We start from the raw sequence: 22104 nt of genomic DNA, 5'->3' as shown, positions 1-22104 counted from the left end.
TTTCTTAACTTGCATTGGCTATAAAGCTAACACCTTATGAACCAAATTTTAATGGACAAACAAACAAATTTACGCATTCACAATTCGATTTTCTAGGTATACAATGATTTTTGTAAACAATATAAACAATGAGCTCTAAAAGTAATCTAATAAAAAAAAATATTCCATCCTCAAATTATCTCCTAACTATTAATATTAGGATAACTATTTGCACACCTAGTAAATTGAACATTCAACTATTGTTAACTGTGCATGAGTAAATCGAATCAAAAGAAATAACCATCAAATTAAAAATAATCAACATAATCATCTACATACCTATTGAATTAAACATCCGACATATCTATTATTCACATTAATTAATATTTTCGTTATCTACCTATGCTTTTCATTCCCAATTTTCTTTAAACTATTGATCTTTTATTCCTTTTATCTCTTTTTCTAATGTCATAATTTCATCAACCACAACTTGTCGCGATCGCTTCTGCTGATCATTCCAAATTTTAAATTCTCAATTTTAAACCATAAATTTTAAATCTTAAACTTAAATTCTATACCTCAAATTAGTTTTATTTTAGTTTAATTTCAAATATTTTTTTACTTAAATTTTAAATGTTTTTATTGTTTTTAATTTTATATGTTTCCATTTTATTTTATATATATATTTTTTTAATTGTTGACTGACTTTTAGATTAGTGAACTGAATTAATATTATTGGCTCTCTAATTTATTTTAAAGAAAAAAAAAAAAGGAAAAGAAGTGGGGAAAAGGCGCGAAGCATGTGCTCCAAAGATTGAGGGGCTACGGTAAAAAAGTAAACACAAGAGGCAAGAGCCAAGCATAATGGAAGATTCCATTACCATAGATAGATATATTCTGAATACCCCTATGGCTATGGGGGAAAAAGTGTGAATTAGTACGGGATTGGTGGTTGAGTTTAAGTGTTCAACTAATATATGAGCCACAAGATTAATATTGTCTTCACATGCAATGCAACTTTTTTACCAAAGTCGAAAGTAGAAAGTAAATATACCATGCAAGTTGCAAGCTAAGCTAATAAGTGGCGATATCAGAATATGTAGTTTCTCCTTTTTAGAATCCCAATATATATTCTTTCATTTCCCTAGTTTCTATTAGAAGGTTACGATTATGTAATGGCACATGCATATTATGGCTCTTCATAGGTGCAAGTTAATGTGCAACCATTAGTGATTTCTTTCTTTGTGCTTGATATTTATAGACTTCAAAATGAGGAAGAAACACATGGTGCATATGCTTCCAGAAACTTTCTATAAAACAAAATCTAAAAAAAATGATTCATGAGAAAGATTAGGGCGAACACTTTTATTAAAATTTGATAAGTATTTAATCAACAAAAAGAATAAGTAATTCTACATTATTAGATGTAATCTCACTATAAATCATAAAAACTGCTGCCTCCTAGCACTCTCCTTCAAATATTTTTTTTTATTCATGTCATGAAATAACTTTTTAAATAAATTTAAGTTGATAGAAAGAAACCATAATGATAGTATCTCTAATACAATTCTTTAAACAAAAATCTTTTTTAGTTTTGTTTAAATTTTTGCATATAATTTTTTTTCTTCTTTTTTGTTTTTGTTTATGCCGAAACTCTTTTTTTTTTTGTTCAACAATTATTGAATTTTAGTATTTTAGTTTTTGCTTGATGCTGCAGAGAAAGGGTGTGGTTTCTGGCGGTTAAATTTAAAATTTAAATGGAACGGACATGTACAGCATAGGCTTCAGAATCTGCAGATTTAAGTAGAACCACAATGAAGGGAGCTTGAATGCATGTTAATTATGGAATTGCAAGTTGCATTTATATATATGTTGTAAGTTGTAACATAGCACATGGTGGCCATAACCATTGACTCCTCTTGTGATCTTCCTGCAAATTGTACCACTTTTGATTCCTTTTATTCTTCCAGTTGGAATTGTTTAGGAAAATTTTCAAATGTACCGTCATATCGGTGTATCAGTAATTTTTAACCGTTGATCTTAATTATATATATATAATTAAGATCAACGGTTAAAAATTACTGATACACCGATATGACGGTACACTTGAAAATCTTCCAATTGTTTATAGCTAACCAAATAAATTAAATTAAGTGATCACAAACAATATTATATTTAAATCCTAGCTACCAATATATAGGGAATCTAGCTTGTATATACCATGCATGGCTCCACAACATAGGAAATGATCCCAGCAGACACTAACTTATATGCAGTCTTCTTTCAAATTTGCGGCTTCTTTTTAATATTAGGGGTTTGTTGAAATAGCCTACGATTACAAAAAATTAATTTTTTAATATAGTAAATGCATTGAAACTTAATTAAAAAATTTAGTCTTTCAGTGATGGTAACTTTTTCACTACATAGGCATTAAATAATCTTAATAATAAACAAATTACTTGTTGGCCTTTATTTTAATTTCAACTTGTGCAAGTACAATTCTACTTCCAACACTTGTTTAATAATAAGTTAATGAATAAATTAATCACTTCGTCGATCTAAATTGATTGTTATAATAAATCAATAATAATCAAACTTATTTATATCATTATAATAATTTTTTTTCTATGAGATATCAAATACTGAAATACTTATTGATTCTAATTATAAAAAAGGTAGTTCAAGATAACTGTTTTTGGTTTAGATATATAAACAATTAAACTACTAAAGCATTTCTGTTATTTTTTTTTAATTGTCCACGGTATTTTTCATCACAATAAATCAATGGCTAATTCGTTGTGAATCTAAACTCTATTTAAGATCTGTTTTATCTTTTAATTTGAGAAAAAAATAATAAAATATTATTTTCAGAAGAAACTTCTGCTAAATATGAGTTATACAAACTAAATTTACTAACGATATTAATTCAAAATTTCAAAATTAAAATTGTGAAATAAAGGTTAAAAAATTAATTTTAAAGAAAAGAAAATGAAACATTTGAATGAAATTGTGATTTATACTGAGTGGTAAAGGGTCATGTGGTAGCAACTAAGTCTGAGCACACCAGTCCCACTCGATTATGGTGGGAAGAAGAATCTTACAAAAGGAAGCTCCGCAGTTTGGGGAACTCCAGCCTTTCCCCCCACATTCTTAGTTAATTAAAAAATGTGAATATAACGAATGTGTATAGTAGGGTTGGTCATATGTTGTTAAGTGACTCTTTTCTTTTTATAAGATAATTTTCTTTTTATACTAAAGATAAGGAGATTCGACTTATGTGAGTATGAAAAAATTATGCCATTTGAGTTATAATTTATTGGTCTTTTTATAAGATAATTAACTGTGTGAAAATTTTTAATGGTATAAAATTGAATTAAATTCTATCAAGAATTGAATTTTAGTAAGAACTGAATTAAATTTTAGTATTTGAAATGAATTAGTAAAATTATAAAATTGAGTTAAATTTCAGTGTTTAGAATGTTTATTAAATGAATTAAAATTTTATAATAGACAATTTTATCATCCTTTATTAATATAACATTATATTTAAATAATAAATATATGTATTTATTAAATTGTATGAAATAATTAAAAAAATATATTTTTAACTAAAATTTGTTCACCTATTTTTTAAAAAAATAAAAATTAGATTAAACTAAAAATATTAAATTTTAAACATTATTATCAATTTAAAAAAATAAATAATTATTTATGATTAATTCTAACACAAACCAACAACAAAAAATAAACATGAATATCAAGAACCAACTTGTTAAGTAGTCTAATAACATAGCAAGTTAAAAAAAAAAAAACTAAATATTAACAATAAATTATAGCAACTAATTTATGTTATTAAAATAGAACAAAATTATGTCACTTTTTGTTGGTGTTATGAACTCATGATTGATACAACTTCACTTAAAATGTTTATACGTGTTAACAAATACTTGGCGTCATTAACCTAAATTAAACACATAAAATATTTAGTGTCATAGGAATTAAATTTAAGGGGTTTCCTGTATTTGTATTTGAGTTTATACTTTATATATAATTGTTATATAGAAGTTTGAAACCCTGTTTAAAATTTGTACAAGATCAAGTTTCAATTAATTTAGTATTTACAAACAAAACAGATTACTTACATAAATATATTTCTGAACAAATTACATGTAATGAGTAAAAAAATAAGCTCAAGACCTAATTAAGATAATTCTATTAGTTAGTTGGAATTACTATAAATAGAAATACTAAGGATATAAAAAGAAATAAAGTAAACAATTAGTGATGGTATCTTTTTTGTTTGAAATTCTTTCAATAAAATTAGTTTTCTCTGTTAATTATTCTCTAATTCTCTCTTATTCTAATTTCTTGCCCCTTACCGCGGTATTTGTATTGGTCATCATTCTCCAATTTTATGGTAGTTTGTGGAATCAATTAGAGATCAACTAATACTATTAATAAATATTATGATGCTTAGCTTTTATAGCTTATGCTAATAGTGTGTTAGTGTGAAGGATTCTGAAATTTTAATTTCTTATTTTATCAATGAATTGAAAATCCATATTTATAGAAAATTTTTTGAAAGAAAATTATAATTATTTTCTAGATATATAACTTAGTGCAAGAATATGTGAAATTAATTTTAAAGAGACAGAGCAACTAGATCCAAAAATTGCAAAAAATTCAACAATGAATTGTGCAACCAAGATGAACTCATTACAAATTTTAATTCAATAAGAAATTTAGCACCATATTCAACAAGAGAGAGAAAAATTATACTTTATCTTATAATTTTTTAAAATAATATTAGATAAATAAATTATTTTTGTAACTAAATTTGACTAAATCTTTTTTGTTTTTTTAATTAATTTTTATTGTGTCAATAAGTTATTGGACCAAGTTGATTGAATTTAATTATTAAAATAATTTGATTATGTATTATTGCCATTTTTTTTACATAATAAGTGTGCTATGAATTTTGATGGACTAATAGTAAATAAAAAAAAAAAGTCTCACATCAATATTTGAAAAAAAAAATTGTAAGACTGAATTATTCTCCACTAATAAACACTTCTACCGACCATAATAATTAGTTTTTTTTATTGATATATACAGTTCTTTCATCTTATAACTCATTATGTTAGTGTATTTATTAAGAGTAAAATGATAAATTAATTAATTATATTAATCTTATTTTATAGAGTGCTAGTGATTATCTTTTATCATTAAAAAAAATTAAATAAATTAATTCAAACCTTTAAATTTAAAAAAAGAAAAATAAAATTGTACATAATATTATTATTAGAGTTAAATATACTTCGATGACACAACCATTGCAATGATAATACACTTTAAAAGAAAAATGATTCACCATTTTAAACTTAGGTTCATGTATTTAAGTTTGGACTTACATGTTAGCTCAGACTCCTATTAAAGACTAAGATTAATGCAGTTGCAGAAAGTTAATATGATATTTTTTAAATGATAACATAAACTAATGAGAGTGATTATAATTATATATATCCTCTAATCTGGCCGTCTTTTTTAAATTAATTAATGTAAACATTGATATCATCAGATCAGACCAGCAAAGTGCATTGTGGTAGTTGTATGCGGTGGTTACTAGTTGGGCTGTGCCGCCGTACTGCACGAACGGCGTTTGTTTATTTGTTAAGAATTGTTAATGTTATATTGCTAATGCTGTAATTAGATCTTTATAATTAAAAGTATCAGCATGATCTAGTGTGTGATGCTGTTGGTTCTTATAATCTCAGTAAATTTTTAATTAGGTCTTTTCAATTTAAAAATTGACTGTAATTAAATCTTTATATTAAAGTTATTAGCTGTAATTAAATCTTTAATTAGTGTGTTTAAAGATACTAATTTATTTATTAATTTACCTTTACTCATTAAATATAAAAAGTAACAACAAATACTAAACTAGTCTAGATGATAAGTATTTTACACACTAATACTAACCTTGATACGCAATGACAACAACAATAATAACTAATAATCTCTAAAACAAGATTTTCCACACCAATTACATGCATTTTCATGCCAAACAATTGTTTCAGAGAGAGAGAGAGTAGAAGAAAAGATTTTGTAGCTTGGATTCTCTTGATAATATCTATTAAAAATATCCATTTTAATTAAACATATAAATATATAAGACTATATACTATATCATAATGCTAGAAAGACAAAAAAATCAACAAAAACTTATCTTATTTAGCACTTATTAATTATTATAACAATTAATAAATATTAAATAAGACAAATTATAACTATTTTTGACTAATTTTTTTTTGTTATCAAACATTTTTAATACTGTATATGAGGAAACCCAAAATAAGCATACAATGAAGACATAGTTTACAAAGCTTAGTTGTGAACGGAATGTCCAACACCGGGGCTGTGACCAGGGGCCGTTGGTCTAAAATCATTAACATCGTGGCTTGGAGGCGGTGGCGGCACCAGCTCCGGTGTTGCGGCAACTGCTTCGCCGAGTGGCTGATGAGCAACTTGGATGGCTTCACTACTAGACTTGAGAGTTCTTCCCTGGATGGAGGAGAATCCTATGAAGAAAATGACGAAGAATGTAAGCAAAATGGACTTGTTTTGGGCCATGGTGGGTATATAGAAGATACGAATCAACTATGAAGCATGCAATGAAGTTGTTGCTTCTCTAAGGCCTTAAGGAACTCTTTTATAGACCTCAAAAGGTCACTATATGTGTCGTCTCCTAACTAGCGGGAACTCTTTTTTTATTTCCTATATAACATATGTATTATTTTTTGTATTAACTATTAATATCATTGATAAAATGTGAAAAATAAAATACTTTTTATATGGTAAAAAATGATGCACAACAAAATTTTTTTGAAAGATATAACTATGTGTGTTTTTTAGATATATTGTAGTGTAAAATAGTTTTACATTTGCATCTAATTATGTAATATTATATAAAAAATAACTACATTTTATATTGATTACGTGAATAGTCATTTAAAAAAACGAATGTAATTGCACGATTGTGTAAAACTTTTTACACTGTCAATGTATTAAAATTAAATTTTTTTATTTATTTAAATTTTTTTAAAAAATAATTTCATAACATTTATTAAAACTTATACAACTTAAAATTTAGAATTCTATTGTTGTTAGATTAAAAAAATTAGAATAAATTAAATAAAAAAATTATATAATTTCTAATAACAAAATTTTGTATAAAAAATATAATTATTCATATGTCATTTTTTATGGGTTTAAATTTTTGAAAATGCTGGTTTCGAAGTGCGCCAGTGACCTATATATATATGTCATAGAATTTCATATTATATAGCTATGTCATGAAAATAGTTAAAATTGCATGCCTCATGCAAGTTGACTACTGGTGATTTTGCACTTTGTGCACCCTTCACTTTATTTGTCTACAGAATTTCACATGACCCGTAAAAGCAGTTCTTGTATATTAAAGTGATTCTTTCTTAATAAAGCTAAAGGAGGTTCTTGAAATCATTACAATACAGAGTGATTTATATTTTATAATTCATATTATAAGGAAACAAAATGAAGAAATTAATTGACCAAGTATATTCTTTTTTACTTTTATTAAAAAAAGTAAATTATTAATTATACGTTAGTTCAAACATTATTAACTAATATATATTATATATATGAAAATTTTTCAAATATACCAAAATACCTATGTTTCAATAATCTTAGCAGTCAATTTTAATGACGATTAAAATTATTAAAACACTAATATATCTATTAAATTTGAAATTCTTCCTATAAGTTTATAACATAGAGAGTGTAGGTATGTTGTCAGCTTTACTACAATAGTAGAATAGCAAGTATTTGCTATATTTAACAAAGGAAAAGGGGAAGTGAATTGGAATACAACTGGATTCTAGAACTCATATATATTTTCGTGAAACAAACGAATGTGGACAGCAACATCATGGGTTTAGTATTTAATTTTAAGTTCAAATGCATTTTGTCAGCCTTTGTTATATGGTTTCGGTTTATGAACTGAGTATATTCTCTTCAAAATCTTCTTTTTTTTTTTTTTTTTAAATTAATAGCAGACTTATAAAAAGAAACCTCAGTATATTATTCTTGATGGTTGAAAAGGGTTAACTGATCTTTATATTTTATAGACATTGAAAAGTTAACTGACCTTTAGACTTGGTTTAGAAAAAAATTGAGATTGAGGCTGAGATTGAAATATTAAAATTAAATTAAGTTTTTGTATTATATTTAATATAAAATATATAGAATTTAGTTATGTTTTAGTATCTTATTTGATTCAAGATAAATATAAATATAAATATAAAAAAATATTTATTAAAATATTTTTAATTATTAAAAAAAATATTATTAAATAAAATTTTAGTTTCTATCTTAAATTCTGAATATCGGTCGAAATAATTAATAATCCACATCATTTCAGAGGATTTTATTTTTACATATTTGATAATTGATGATAGAGAAAAAAATAATTTGATTAATGAAAAAACAATCTCTGCAAATTATTTCACTAACAAAACTATAATATCAAAAAATTAAAACCTATTTGACTATATATATATATATATATATATATATATAGTAAACATTAGTTAGTGAGTAGTGACTTAATTAAAAATAACTTAAAAAAAGTTAAATGCTATTATAAACACACACGCAGACACAACACACACACACCCCACACACAGAACACACACGAATACACACACATATATGGATTCAAAACTTACTTTTGCAAGTCTCTTATTATATATAAATTTGTGTGTTAGTATAACCTTTTTGTGGAGGGAGCATGGTTAGTTTAGGATTTTGCTATGGGTCTCGTGAGGATTTTCACTCAGACAGAGTCAACTTTCCAGCTAGATTGCAACTCAGAATTGAAATGCTTAAATACATTTATTTTAACCATAAATTGTGTTTGTTGTACTTGCAGTAACCACATGCAATGCTAAGCAAAATAGAGACTGGAGTGTTTAGGGGCTACAAATTTTAGGTCATACTCAGTAAATTAAATATATCAATCTGCACTTTTAGTCTTACCGTCTTAGCACAAAGTCTAATTAACTTTATCAGTCATATAAATAGTTTCATAAATGTTTTCGTTTCTTTGTTTTAAAAGCATTTTTCAATGAATTGTCAATAGTTTTGTTAGGATGGGTAACTGGAGATTAATAGGTTGGACTTGTAAGGTTAGTCCAAACGTCAGAAAAAAGTGGTATCCGACTTGTTTGCGTCTGGGAGCCACCGTCCGACTTACGTGTATGAAGGAATGGGGGTGGTACCTGCAAAGACATTTCGATGCCTAAGTCAGCAAGGGATTAAGCAGGTTTGGAGAGTATTAGAACTTAGAGATACCTGAGGAGTGTCAGTGTATTTATAGTGGTGAACCAATAACCACCGTTGGAGTAGTTCCATCTTTTAAGGTGGATAACCGTCCCTTTATCTTAGGGAAGTTGAGATATGGCTCCTAAAAGTGGGTTGAGAGATTTTATGGGCAGTTACTTATTTAAATAAGTGTTATCTGCCAGCTATCCTTCGACCCCGACTTCTTTGGAGTAGAGTCTGCATTCAGTCCGACCTCTTTATAAGGAGGTCGGTTGATAGCGAAGGCCAATCTTTGGATTGGGCCTTTTTGGTTTATTTGGACTTGGGCCTTAGTGTTGGGCCAGGGTATGAACAGTGCCCCTACTCGAGTCCAATCTTTTGTTTTATGAGTTGGATTTGAGTATATAAACTCGGGCTTGTAGCCGACGTGTTATAGGAACCGACGTGATTTTTGTAACCGACGTTATTCAAATTCTTCAACAGTCGCATCTAATCAAACGTCACGTCTGTTATGAGTTTTACATTTATACGTGGGAGCAGTTACATTGGTAACGGCGCGTCTCTTTAACGATTGCGCCGATTTTACCATTTTGCCCCTGGAGTGTTTATAAATACTTTTCCCTTTCTTTTCTCTATCTTCTTTCGTTTTCTAAAATCTCTTACCTTCAATCCTTATTTTTTCAAAGAGAAAAGCCTTTTAGCCTTCTTTTTTAAAATACTGCGTTCGCTGTTGCCTGCTTGTCCTTGCTTTAAAGGTTAGTCCTTTCTTTCTCTTCTTTATTCGAATGCTTTATTTTGTGCATTTAGAGGAGTTTGTGTGCATTCGTAGTGAGTCTGTTGATAGGTTTAGTGACTCTATTCTTTTGAGGGACTGCTTTGGCCTTTTAGAGACCCTGTTTTTTATCCTTTTCCGTTTTTCTCTGTAGGTTTTTCGCCTTTTTTCCTATTTCTTTTTTACTGGAAAAGATGACTTCTCACGTTTCTGAGTGGGTAGATGATACTGTTCTTGGGGAGGAACCCTTAGTAGACACAGGCTATATCACCGACCTCCGCACCCACCATAGGATCTGTGGCTCTGATGATGATGAGCCCAAATATGAGTTGATTGCCCCGGGTCTTCAAGACCGAGTCTGTTTTGGGAAGGCTGCCGATGCTGAGCCTCATTTTTTTATGTATGACTGTCTTTTTACCCGTCTGGAGGTTCTTCTGCCTTTTTTAGATTTTGAGATAAGTGTGTTGCACCACTGCCAAGTTGCTCCCACCCAACTTCACCCTAATTCTTGAAGTTTTTTTTATGAGAATTTACCAGCTTATCAGTCAAGAGCTAGATTTCCCGATCTCTTTGAAGATCTTCGTCTATCTTTTTCATATGACCAAGCTCTTTAGTGCGCAGAATAATAAGCAACAGTGAATTTCTTTCTGGGCATTTAAGGTTGGAAAATTTTTTCTATATTTGATGATTCTTTCCACGATTCAAAAATTTATTTTTCAAAGTCCAAGCTGTAGAGGGACACCATCCTTTTTTTTCTTGAGAAGACTCCAGCCTCCGATTTTCTCTCTATTGGTTAGAGGCCTCTCATATAGAGAAATATGGCCTAGAGAATTTGGATGAGGTAGAAGAGGCTGTCGTGGGGTTTTTTCGAGATGCTTGGGGGAGAGCCCCCAATTTGGATACCAAAAAGTTTCTCTTAGGCTCTCCGAGTTTCGTGCGGACCCAACTAGGTAGTTTTGTTGTTGGATTCTGTAGTTTCCGAGTTGCTTGTGATGCTTCTCCGACCTGTAGATTGATTTGTTTGTTTATTCTTTTCAGAGATGGTGAAGAGTGGATCTTCCTACCAAAAAGTTCAGGATGCCAAGAGAAGGTCTCGGGCTCGTGTTGACGCTGCGAGGGCCGCTGGCGCTCCTCCTCCTCCTCCTCCTCCTCCTCCTCCTCCTCCTGATATGGGACCTCCTCTCGTCCTATTATGGTAACCTCCTCTTCCGCTCCTCTTCCTCCCCCTATCCCCCGGTCCGACCTTCTCTCGAACCCGAGAAGAAGAAGTGTAAGACTTCAGCGTCTGGCTCTTCTTCTTCTGGGGAATCTGATTTTGATGGCCCCAGATTTGTTAGGAATCACCTCTATCCCTATACTCATATTAGTATGGATGATGCTTCCGTCCGAAACCATCTTCAAGTTTTGGTTTGGGGGAATGTTCGGGCCGCTAGGGTATGCACGAAACTTCTTGATATTTTGGAGAAGACTCCCCTTAGCTCTTTGAGTTCCACCTAAAAGGTTGAAGAGTTGGAAGGGAGGATTTTCCTTTATCAAGAGGAAGAGAAGAGGCTCCAGGAGGAAGTTGCCAGGTTGAATGAGGAGAGGTCCCGACTTCAGGAGAGGGAGAAGAAGTTGATGGCCCAGTGTACCATGGCAGAGGGCCTAAAGGAGAAGGTGGAGCAGAATTATGTCAGGGTCTTTTTCGAGAACATTGATATCCAGCGGGAGCTGGAGAAAGGTCGGGAGGCTTATCAGGATTTGGAGGACTCCGTGGTGGAGAGCTCGGAGGAAACCTGGAGAATTTTCAAAGAGCAGATCAGAGTTATTGCTCCTGGCCTGGATCTTTCCCCTCTTGATCCTGATAAGATTGTTGTGGATGGGGCTATTGTTTCTCCTCCCTGACCTGAGATGGATTCTGAGCTGAAGACTCGTGGGCAAAGACTTGTAGAATCTCCTCCTTGTGAGGATCAATTGGAGGGATCTCAGCCGACGTCTTCAGATGTTTCGACCCCTGCTGCCGAAGAGGCTGCTTCGTCCTCCCCTGCCGCTGATCCGACCTATCTTCCTTCTGGTGACTCTTAATTTTTCTTCTTCTAATTGATTTGAGCTATTTGGGGTCCAGCTTGTGGGCCCTTTTTGAACAATTTTATTATTTTTGTTGCTTGAGGTGATGTTTCTTGACTCTTCTAGCCTCTTTAGGTCGTTAACAACAAATGCGCTTTAACTTTTTGCCCTTTTTTAGATAAGGGCTTTATAATATATTTGGTGCGTGCATGCTTTCTACAATTTTTTCTTTTGCTAGATTTCTCGTAGAAAAAACCTCTTTGATCTTTTTACTTTGAAAAAACCTTTCATCTTGGCAGGCTGTGCTTTATCTAAGTTACTTGATTTTTCAAAGACTTGAGACAGCTTCTGCCTTTGATTTTTGATGGGTTTTCTTGTCTTTTTTTGTATTCCTTGTACTCAATTTTTGCTTATTGAGTTTCTGTAACTTAGGTTATTTTTGCGATGCATTTCTATTTTCTCGGTTCCTTCGACTAAGTAGTCATTTTAAGTTTTGGAATTCTGAGTTACTATGATCGACCGTGTAACGTCTTTACACCGACTTGTTCCTCGTCGTTTCATCCTGCCGACCACGTAGATCGGGTACGGGATTTTCACGTTTTATCGAGTTTAAGTCGGTGCGTTTCGTAGAATAATGATAACAACTAATGGAATTTATAAAGAGATGTGGTAAAAATATCTTTATTCATTTGATGAAGGTACTCTTTTGCTACTAGGGGAGTCTTCAAGACTCTTCCCTAGCCTCCACTTTGATTCCTCGTTAAAACCCCCTTCAGGAAAATCCTTTTTTGGAAAAAAAATCATGAAGTCGGGAAAAAGAGTACACCAAGGAGTGGAGTTCGCTTTTAACTATAGTACCTTTTCATATTACAAGCATGCCACGACCTTGGTAGCTCGGTACCGTTCAAGTAGGTTACCTTGTAGTATTCCTTTCCTAAGACTTCACTTATCTTATATGGCCCTTTCTAATTAGCAGCGAGCTTTCCTCCCGACTTGTTGACTCCAATGTCATTTCTAATCAAGACCAAGTCTTCTGGGGTGAAGCTTCTTCGAATGACTTTCTTGTTGTATCTGTTTGTTATTCTTTGTTTTAATGCTGCTTCTCTTATCTGGGCTCGTTCTCGGACATCAGGGAGTAGCTCGAGCTCCTCTTTGTGCCCCTGTATGTTGCCAACCTCATCGTAGAAGCTCACTGATGAGCGGATAATTTATACACTTTTTGGCATTGTTTTTACATAGTTTTCAGTATGATTTAGTTAGTTTTTAATATATTTTTATTAGTTTTTAAATAAAAATTGCATTTCTGGACTTTACTATGAGTTTGTATATTTTTCTGTGATTTCAGGTAATTTTTTGCTGAAATTGAGGGACTTGAGCAAAAATCTGATTCAGAGGCTGAAGAAGGACTGCAGATGCTGTTGGATTCTGACCTCCCTGCACTCGAAGTGGATTTACTGGAGCTACAGAAACCCAAATGACGCGCTCTCAATTGCGTTGGAAAGTAGACATTCAGGGCTTTCCAACAATATATAATAGTTCATACTTTACCCGAGTTTTGATGACACAAACTGGCGTTCAAACGCCAACTTCCTGCCCTATTCTGAAGTTAAACGCCAGAAACAGGTTACAAACCAGAGTTAAACGCCACAAACAGGATGCAACCTGGCGTTTAACTCCAAGAGAAGTCTCTACACGTGTAAAGCTCAATGCTTAGACCAAGCACACGCCAAGTGGGTCCCGGAAGTGGATTTCTGCATCATTTACTTATCTTTGTAAACCCTAGTAGCTAGTTTAGTATAAATAGCACTTGTTACTATTGTATTCGTATGCTAGGAGGCTGGCCACACAGCTATGCCTAGGTCTTGGTTATTCTGGTTCCCCCTCTGGGGCCGAAGCCAATGAACACTATCATCACTTATGTATTTTCAACGGTAGAGTTTCTACACACCATAGATTAAGGTGTGGAGCTCTGCTGTTCCTCATGAATTAATGCAAAGTACTATTGTTTCTTATTCGATTCAAGCTTATTTCTATTCTAAGATATCCGCTAGCACTTCAACATGATGAATATGATGATCCATGACACTCATCACTATTCTCAACCTATGAACGCGTGCCTGACAACCTTAAGTAGTCATTTTATTGGTGGCCATTCCTGAGATCCGGAAAGTCTAAACCTTGTCTGTGGTATTCCGAGTAGGATCTGGGAAGGGATGACTGTGACGAGCTTCAAACTCGCGAGTGTTGGGCGTGTGACAGACGCAAAAGGATCAATGGATCCTATTCCAACATGATCGAGAACTGACAGATGATTAGCCATGCGGTGACAGCGCATTTTGACCATTTTCACTAAGAGGACGGGAAGTAGCCATTGACAACGGTGATGCCCAACATACAGCTTGCCATGGAAATGAATATGAATGATTGGATGAAAGCAGTAGGAAAGCAGAGGTTCAGAAGGAACAAAAGCAACTCCATACGCTTATCTGAAATTCTCACCAATGAATTACATAAGTATTTCTATCCTATTTTATATTTTAGTTATATTTTAATTATCAAATCTCCATAACCATTTGAATCCGCCTGACTGAGATTTACAAGGTGACCATAGCTTGCTTCAAGCTGACAATCTCCGTGGGATCGACCCTTACTCACGTAAGGTTTATTACTTGGATGACCCAGTGCACTTGTTGGTTAGTTGTATCGGAATTGTGAAAAATAATTAAGAGTCAGAATGTGCGTACTGAGTTTTTGGCGCCATTGCTGGGAATGAACAATCACGATTTCGTGCACCACTCACCCTTGGGCTTTGCTCATTGACTTCAACTGGTATCATGGCTTCTATGCCATAAGCAAGTCGGAAGGGTGTTTCTCCTGTGGCAGACTGAGGTATAGTCCGATAAGCCCATAGTACTTGAGGGAGTTCTTCAGCCCATGCTCACTTTGCATCTTGCAACCTTTTCTTCAACCCAGCCAGTATGACTTTGTTAGCTGCTTCAGCTTTCCCGTTTGCTTGCGGGTGCTCTACTGAGGTGAACTGATGCTTGATCTTTATACTGGCTACTAGGTTTCTGAAGGTGGAATCGGTGAACTGAGTCACATTATCAGTAGTAATGGAGTGAGGGAATCCATACCTTGTGATAATGTTCTTATAGAGGAACCTCCGACTTCTTTGGGCTGTGATGGTAACTAATGGCTCTGCTTCGATCCACTTCGTGAAGTAGTCTACTCCCACTATTAGATATTTTACCTATCCAGGCACTTGAAGAAAGGGTCCCAATAGGTCCAATCCCCATTTTGCAAAAGGCCATGGAGAAGTTATGCTAATGAGCTCCTTGGGGGGAGCGACGTGGAAGTTTGCATGCATTTGGCATGGCTGACACTTCTTTACGAATTCGGTGGCATCTTTCTGCAAGTTCGGCTAGTAGAACTCGGCTCGTATGACTTTCCTAGCCAAGGACCTTGCTTTGAGATGGTTCCCACAGATACCATTATGGATCTCTTCTAAGACTTCTGTTGTCATTGAGGTCGGGACGCACTTTAACAATAGTGTGGATATCCCTCTTTTATAGAGGATATTTTTTACCAAAGTGTAGTTTTGTGCTTCCTTCTGGATTTTCTTGGCTTCTTTTTCCTCTTTGGGTAGGATGTCGAATTTCATGTATTTGATTAGTGCGTTCATCCATCCGAGGTCCAATTTGGATACTTCAAGGATGTCTTGTCTGCCCTTTGTTTTTGTAATTGAGGGTTCTTGGAGAGTTTCTTGGATCAGGCTTCTATTATTCTCTCCTGGCTTGGTACTTGCTAGTTTGGAGAGGGCGTCTGCTCAGCTGTTGAGATCCCGAGTTATGTGTTTGACCTCGGTCTCTGCAAAATGCCTAAGATGCTCCAAGGCTTTGTCTAAGTACCTCTTCATATTGGGGTCTTTAGCCTAATACTCTCCATTTATTTGGGAGGTCACCACCTGAGAGTCGCTGAGCATAACTACTTTGGTCGCTCTGACTTCCTCGGCCAGTTTTAACCCTGCGATCAAGGCTTCATATTCTGCCTGATTGTTAGAAGCTGAAAATTCAAACTTGAGGGAGGCTTCCACTTGGGTTCCCTCTTAGTTGACTAATATTATGCCTGCACCGCTTCCGACTTTGTTGGAGGATCCATCCACATATAGCTCCCATGCAGTGGAGGTTTCCCCTTGATCTCCTGCATATTCTGCCACGAAGTCGGTGAGGCATTAGGCTTTAGTTGCTGTCCGAGTTTCGTACTTAAGGTCGAACTTGGATAGCTCCATGGCCCATTGAACCATTCTACCCACAATATCTGTTTTCTGAAGGATTTGCTTCATGGGCTGGTTCGTTCAAACTCTTATTGTGTGGGCTTAAAAATAAGGCCGTAGCCTTCGAGAGGCTACTACTAAGGCATATGAAAACTTCTCTAGTTTTTGATACCTTAACTCAGGGCCTTGTAGGACTTTGCTGGTGAAGTACACAGGATGCTGTCCGACCTCATCTTCCCGTATTAGAGCTGATGCTACAACTTTGTCGGCTACTAACAAGTATAGGACGAGTTCCTCCCCGACTTGTGGTTGGGTAAGAATCGGAGGTTAGCTTAGAAACCTTTTGAACTCCTGAAATGCTTCTTTGCACTCAGAGCCCATTCGAACTGGCATCCTTTTCAAAGTAGGGAGAAGAGCGGTAGGGATCTTAATGCTGATCCTGCCAAGAACCTAGAGAGAGCTGCAAGTCGGCCATTTAGTTGCTGGACCTCCCTAAAGCAAGTTGGGCTTCTCATTTCTAGGACTGCTTTATAGTTGTTGGGGTTGGCTTCAATCCCCCTTTGTGTAAGCATAAATCCCAAAAATTTTTCTGCCTCTACCGCGAAGGTGCATTTTGCAGGATTTAACCTCATCCCATGCATCCTAATGGTGTTGAAGACTTGCGAAAAGTCAGTCATGAGGTCTGTCTCATCCTTGGTTTTTACTAGCATATCATCCACATAGACTTCCATTAGACTCCCAAGGTGAGGTGCAAATACCTTTTTTTCATCAGTCTTTGATATACGACTCCTACATTTTTTAACCCAAAAGGCATGACCACATAGCAATAATTTGCTTTTGGCGTGATGGAAGATGTCTTTTCTTGATCCGGCTTATACATCAAAATTTGATTATATCCCGAGTATGCGTCCATAAACGACAAGTATTGATACCCCGAGCTGGAGTCTACTAAGGTATCAATATTTGGAAGTGGATATGGGTCTTTTAGAACACGCCTTGTTCAGGTCGGTGTAATCGACGCACATCCTCCACTTTCCGTTTTGCTTTTTGACCAGCACCACATTTGCTAGCCATGCCGGATATTTAACCTCTTTGACGAAGCCGGCTTCTAGGAGGGCTTGCACTTGCTCTTCCACCACTTGGGCCCGTTCAGGTCCAAGCTTCCGTCTTCTTTACTGAACAGGTCGCGATCCGGGGTACACTGATAGTTTATGCAATGAGTTTGGGATTTATCCCTGGCATGTCGGAGGCTTTCCAAGTGAAGAGGTCGGAATTCTCTTGTAGGAGCCTTGTAAGCTTCTGTTTCAAATCTTCTTTCAGGTTGGCTCCTATGTTGGTATTTTTTCCTTTCTCTTCTCCAACCTGTACCTCCTCAGCTTTTCCCCCAGGTTGTGGTCACAACTCTTCTTTAGCTCTGGCTCCTCCGAGCTCAATTGTGTGCACCTCCTTGCCCTTTCCTCTCAGGTTCATGCTTTTATTGTAACACTTTCTTGCCAATTTCTGGTCTCCCCTAATGGTTACAATTCCCTCTGGTGTTGGGAATTTCATGCAAAGGTGGAGGGTGGACACCACCGCTCCAAGCCGATTTAGGGTGGTTCTACCTATTAAAGCATTATAGGCTGAGCCCACATCGACGACTATGAAGTCGATGCTCATAGTTTTGGATTTTATCCCCTTTCCAAATGTTCTGTGTAGGGGTATGAACCCTAGTGGTTTTATTGGTGCATTCCCTAGTCCATATAAGGTATCGGGGTAAGTTCTTAACTCCGTTTCATCCAGTCCCAGTTTATCAAATGCTGGTTTGAACAAGATATCGACCGAGCTTCCCTGTCCACCAGGGTTCTGTGTAGATGGGCATTGACAAGGATCATGGTTATCACAACTGGATCGTCATGTCCAGGAATGATGCCTTGCTCATCTTCTTTAGTGAAAGAGATGGTTGGAAGGTCGGGAGCTTCACCCCCGACCTAATAGATTTCTTTCAGGTGTCTTTTGCGAGATGACTTTGTGAGACCACATCCAGCAAACCCTCATGAGATCATGTGTATATGTCTTTCCGGGGTTTGAGGTGGTGGGTCTCTTCGGTCCTCGTCATCTCACTTTCTCTTGCCATGATGGTCTGGCCTTTCCATGAGATATTTGTCAAGCCGGCCTTCTCTGCCAGCTTTTCTATCACATTTTTTAGGTTGTAACAATCATTTTTTGAGTGACCATATAGTTTATGGTACTCACAGTAGTCGCTACGACTTCCCCCATTTTTGTTTTTGATGGGTCTAGGGGGAGGTAGTCTTTTGGTATGACAAATTTTCCTGTAGACATTAACTAGGGAAACTCGTAGAGGAGTATAGGAGTGATATCTCCTGGGCCTTTAGGGGACGATTTCCTCCTTTTTCTTGGGCTCTCTCTCTTTCTCTTTTGATAAGTGAGAGTGCCCAGGTCGCCAGTTCGGCTCTCGCAGTCTAGCATTTTCCACCATGTTGATGTACTTTTCAGCTCTCTCCTGTACATCACTCAGGGAGGTCGGGTGCCTTTTCGAGATGGACTGGGAGAAGGGACCTTCTCGGAGTCCATTTACTAGGCCCATAATCACTGCCTCCGTGGGCAGGTCTTGGATTTCTAAACACGCTTTGTTGAACCTCTCCATGTAGTCCCTCAGAGGTTCTCCGACCTCCTGTTTTACACCTAGGAGGCTCGGCGCGTGCTTTACTTTATCCTTTTGGATAGAGAATCGCATCAGGATCTTCCGCAAGAGGTCATCGAAGCTGGTGACCGACCTTGGGGGGAGGCTATCGAACCACTTCATCACTGCTTTCGTCAGGGTCGTCAGGAAAGCCTTGCAACGAGTAGCATCAGAAGCCTCGGCTAGATACGTCCGACTTTTAAAATTGCTTAAGTGATGCTTTGGGTCAGTAGTTCTATCATAGAGGTCCATATCAGGACTTTTGAAATTCCTTGGAACTTTTGCCTTCATTATGTCCTCACTGAACGAATCCTCTCCTCCCAAGGGAAAATCTTCTCGGTCACTGCGAGAGTTTCGACCTCAGAGAGGGGACTCAAGTCTTAGAGCTTTTCTTCAAGCTCCTTTCATCACTTGATCTCGTTCCTCAAATTTCTCTCTGCCTCTTGCTATCGTTCTAGCTCTTGCTCTAACTGCTCCAGCCGGCCTTGGTGGCCATAGAACAATCCGATGAAATCAGTGGCTTGGAGTTGTCCTCCTTTTCTGGATTTGTGTCCCTCAGAGGAGTTTCTCTTTGGGTCTTTCAACCCTGAGGTGCATTCTATGTGTTGGTTAGTCACCCCTTGGTGAGTGACTATGGCTCTGTCGTCGTTACCAGCATCCTGATTCTCTTGCTCGGAATCAGATGCTGTGTTTCCATCCTCGTTTAGATCGTCCGCCATCATTGGTCGATCTCCAGGTCCCCGCCAACGGTGTCAATGTTACGATGGGTAACCGGAGATTAATGGGCTGGGCTTGTAAGGTTAGCCCAAACGTCAGAAGGAAGTGGTCTCCGACTTATTTGCGTTTGGGAGCCGCCGTCCGACTTACGTGTATGAAGGAATGGGGGGTGGTACCTGCAAAGACACTCCAATGCCTAAGTCAGCAAGGGGTTAAGCAGGTTTTGAGAGTATTGGAACTTAGAGATACCTAAGAGGTGTCAGTGTATTTATAGTGGTGAACCAATAACCACCATTGGAGTAGTTCCACCTTTTAAGGTGGATAATCGTCCCTTTATCTTAGGGAAGTTGACATATGGCTCGTGAAAGTGGGTTCAGAGATTTTAGGGGCAGTTACTTATTTGAATAAGTTCTATCTGCCAACTATCCTTCGTCCCCGACTTCTTTGGAGTGGAGTCTGCATTCAGTTCGACCTCTTTATAAGGAGGTCGGTTGATAGCAAAGGCTAATATTTGAATTGGACTTTTTTGGTTTATTTGGACCTGGGTCTTAGTATTGGATCACAGTATGAACAGTTTTATAATAAGAAAAAGTCTAAGCTATAGATACCAAAAAATATCCACACATATAGATATGAGGTGGCTTGTACAGTAAATTAACATGTGGAATTAGTATCTTTTGAATTTTTTTTCAGAATGTGCACAAACCAAGTCGATATTAAGAGGAGAGGTATATGTAGGTTTTATTTCTCTCTCTTTTAAAAGAGATTATAACAAAGTTAAAATATCTTTTTTTTTCTATGGTATCTTCTAATCCAGTAAACTAAGTACTAATCTGTCGCAAATTTGAACTTTATTTAAAGGTTTGTCGCTGGTCAATAGGTTGTTGCATGCATAAAATGGGATTCAAACTCCCGACATTTACTTAAGCGGACTAATAAGCTAATTACTATACCAATCCAACTTGATTAAAGTTAAAATATTAATGACATTATTTTGGTTTCCTTGGCCCATAAAATAAAATCAGATGATGGAGGTTGTTAAAGTAGTAATTTTTTTATGAATTGGGCCGGTGTTTAGCATATGAAAGCACATAATGGCTTTCTTGTTTTCTTTCTTTTTTTTTTACCTACACCGTTTTTTTCCTTGATGTTCATAGTTTTTTTCATAAACTTACACTAATTGCGAGGCTAAAAAGACGTTATATTAATTTAATTTGCTTTACATAATTTATTTGTACGTGACACATTTTCTTTAATAAAAAAAACAAATTAACCATGCGAGTATAGATTAAAATATTAAATGTGTTGTGATAAGGATCAACGTAGATATCTATTAGAGAGAATAAATTTAATGAGAGTTAAAAACAAAAAATTTTTGCATATATAAATAGAGGATAAATTCTCAGGCAATATACATCAATAACAATAACAAATATTCTCTTCTCTTTCTCTACGATATAAAATTTTCTCCTTTTTCTATTTCTTTCCGTGGGTTTCTAAGTGGCAATATACTAGTATATATATAAATTACTTCTATTATAGTGAGATAATTATATTGGCGAATATTAATACTAGAGTCTTCTATTTATACTTATTTATTTGATATTTATTATATATTTTTTATTTATTTTACAACACGTTATCAGCACAAGACTCTGATCAAATTTTAGGAAGACTCAGGTAATAAATTTTCAGAGTAAACACCTAACGCGGTCCTTTTCCATTTTCACGAAGGACAAAGCGATCCCAATCCAAGAAAAGGGATAATTCGACCATCAACTTTTTTTATTTTGGGACAATATGATCATTCTGTTAAAAAATCCATTAAATAATAACAAAAATTAGTTTTGTGGGGATTTTATTTGTATTTTGTGGGGGTTTTAAACCTCCACAAAATTCTTTTCAACAATTTAACCAAATACTACCACTACTTTTCTCATCCTCATTATTATCACTCCTACCTCTATTATTTTTATTGCTTTATCATCATCATTATCTCCTCTACGGTCATCATCACCAATACCAATATTATCAATATTAAAGGTCTCTTCTTTCATTTCTTATTCGATGTTATTTTTTATCTCTAAAAATTATTTGTACTACAATTACTTTTCTTTTGCGGCATCATTTTTATCAATGGTTTTTCTTTACTTAACCACAATTGGTGAAGGAATTTTTTAAAAACAAACTTATTAATAGTTTGTGGAGGTTTAAAACCCTACAAAATATAAATAAAACCCTCACAAAACTAATTTTTGTTATTATTTAACGGATTTT

General features: G+C 34.9%; 2 protein-coding genes across 2 annotated transcripts; both read right to left on the bottom strand.

Moving 5' to 3' along the window:
* Positions 1 to 17825: 17825 nt before the first annotated feature.
* Positions 17826 to 18686, bottom strand: LOC140179088 (uncharacterized). The gene is made up of 2 exons (XM_072217697.1): positions 18663 to 18686; positions 17826 to 18272 (listed from the first exon to the last, which is right to left on the bottom strand). Exons 1-2 carry the CDS (start codon positions 18684 to 18686, stop codon positions 17826 to 17828), a joined length of 471 nt encoding a protein of 156 aa, XP_072073798.1.
* Positions 18687 to 18798: 112 nt separating this feature from the next.
* Positions 18799 to 19401, bottom strand: LOC112747832 (uncharacterized). Its single transcript, XM_025796037.1, has one exon. The coding sequence runs from the start codon at positions 19399 to 19401 to the stop codon at positions 18799 to 18801; it is 603 nt and encodes a 200-aa protein (XP_025651822.1).
* Positions 19402 to 22104: the final 2703 nt, after the last annotated feature.

This window comes from Arachis hypogaea, chromosome 15, assembly GCF_003086295.3.
Source record: "Arachis hypogaea cultivar Tifrunner chromosome 15, arahy.Tifrunner.gnm2.J5K5, whole genome shotgun sequence".
Taxonomy (NCBI): domain Eukaryota; kingdom Viridiplantae; phylum Streptophyta; class Magnoliopsida; order Fabales; family Fabaceae; genus Arachis; species Arachis hypogaea.
The sequence above is the reverse complement of the archived record's forward strand: the minus strand, read 5'-3'. Positions and strand labels throughout refer to the sequence as shown.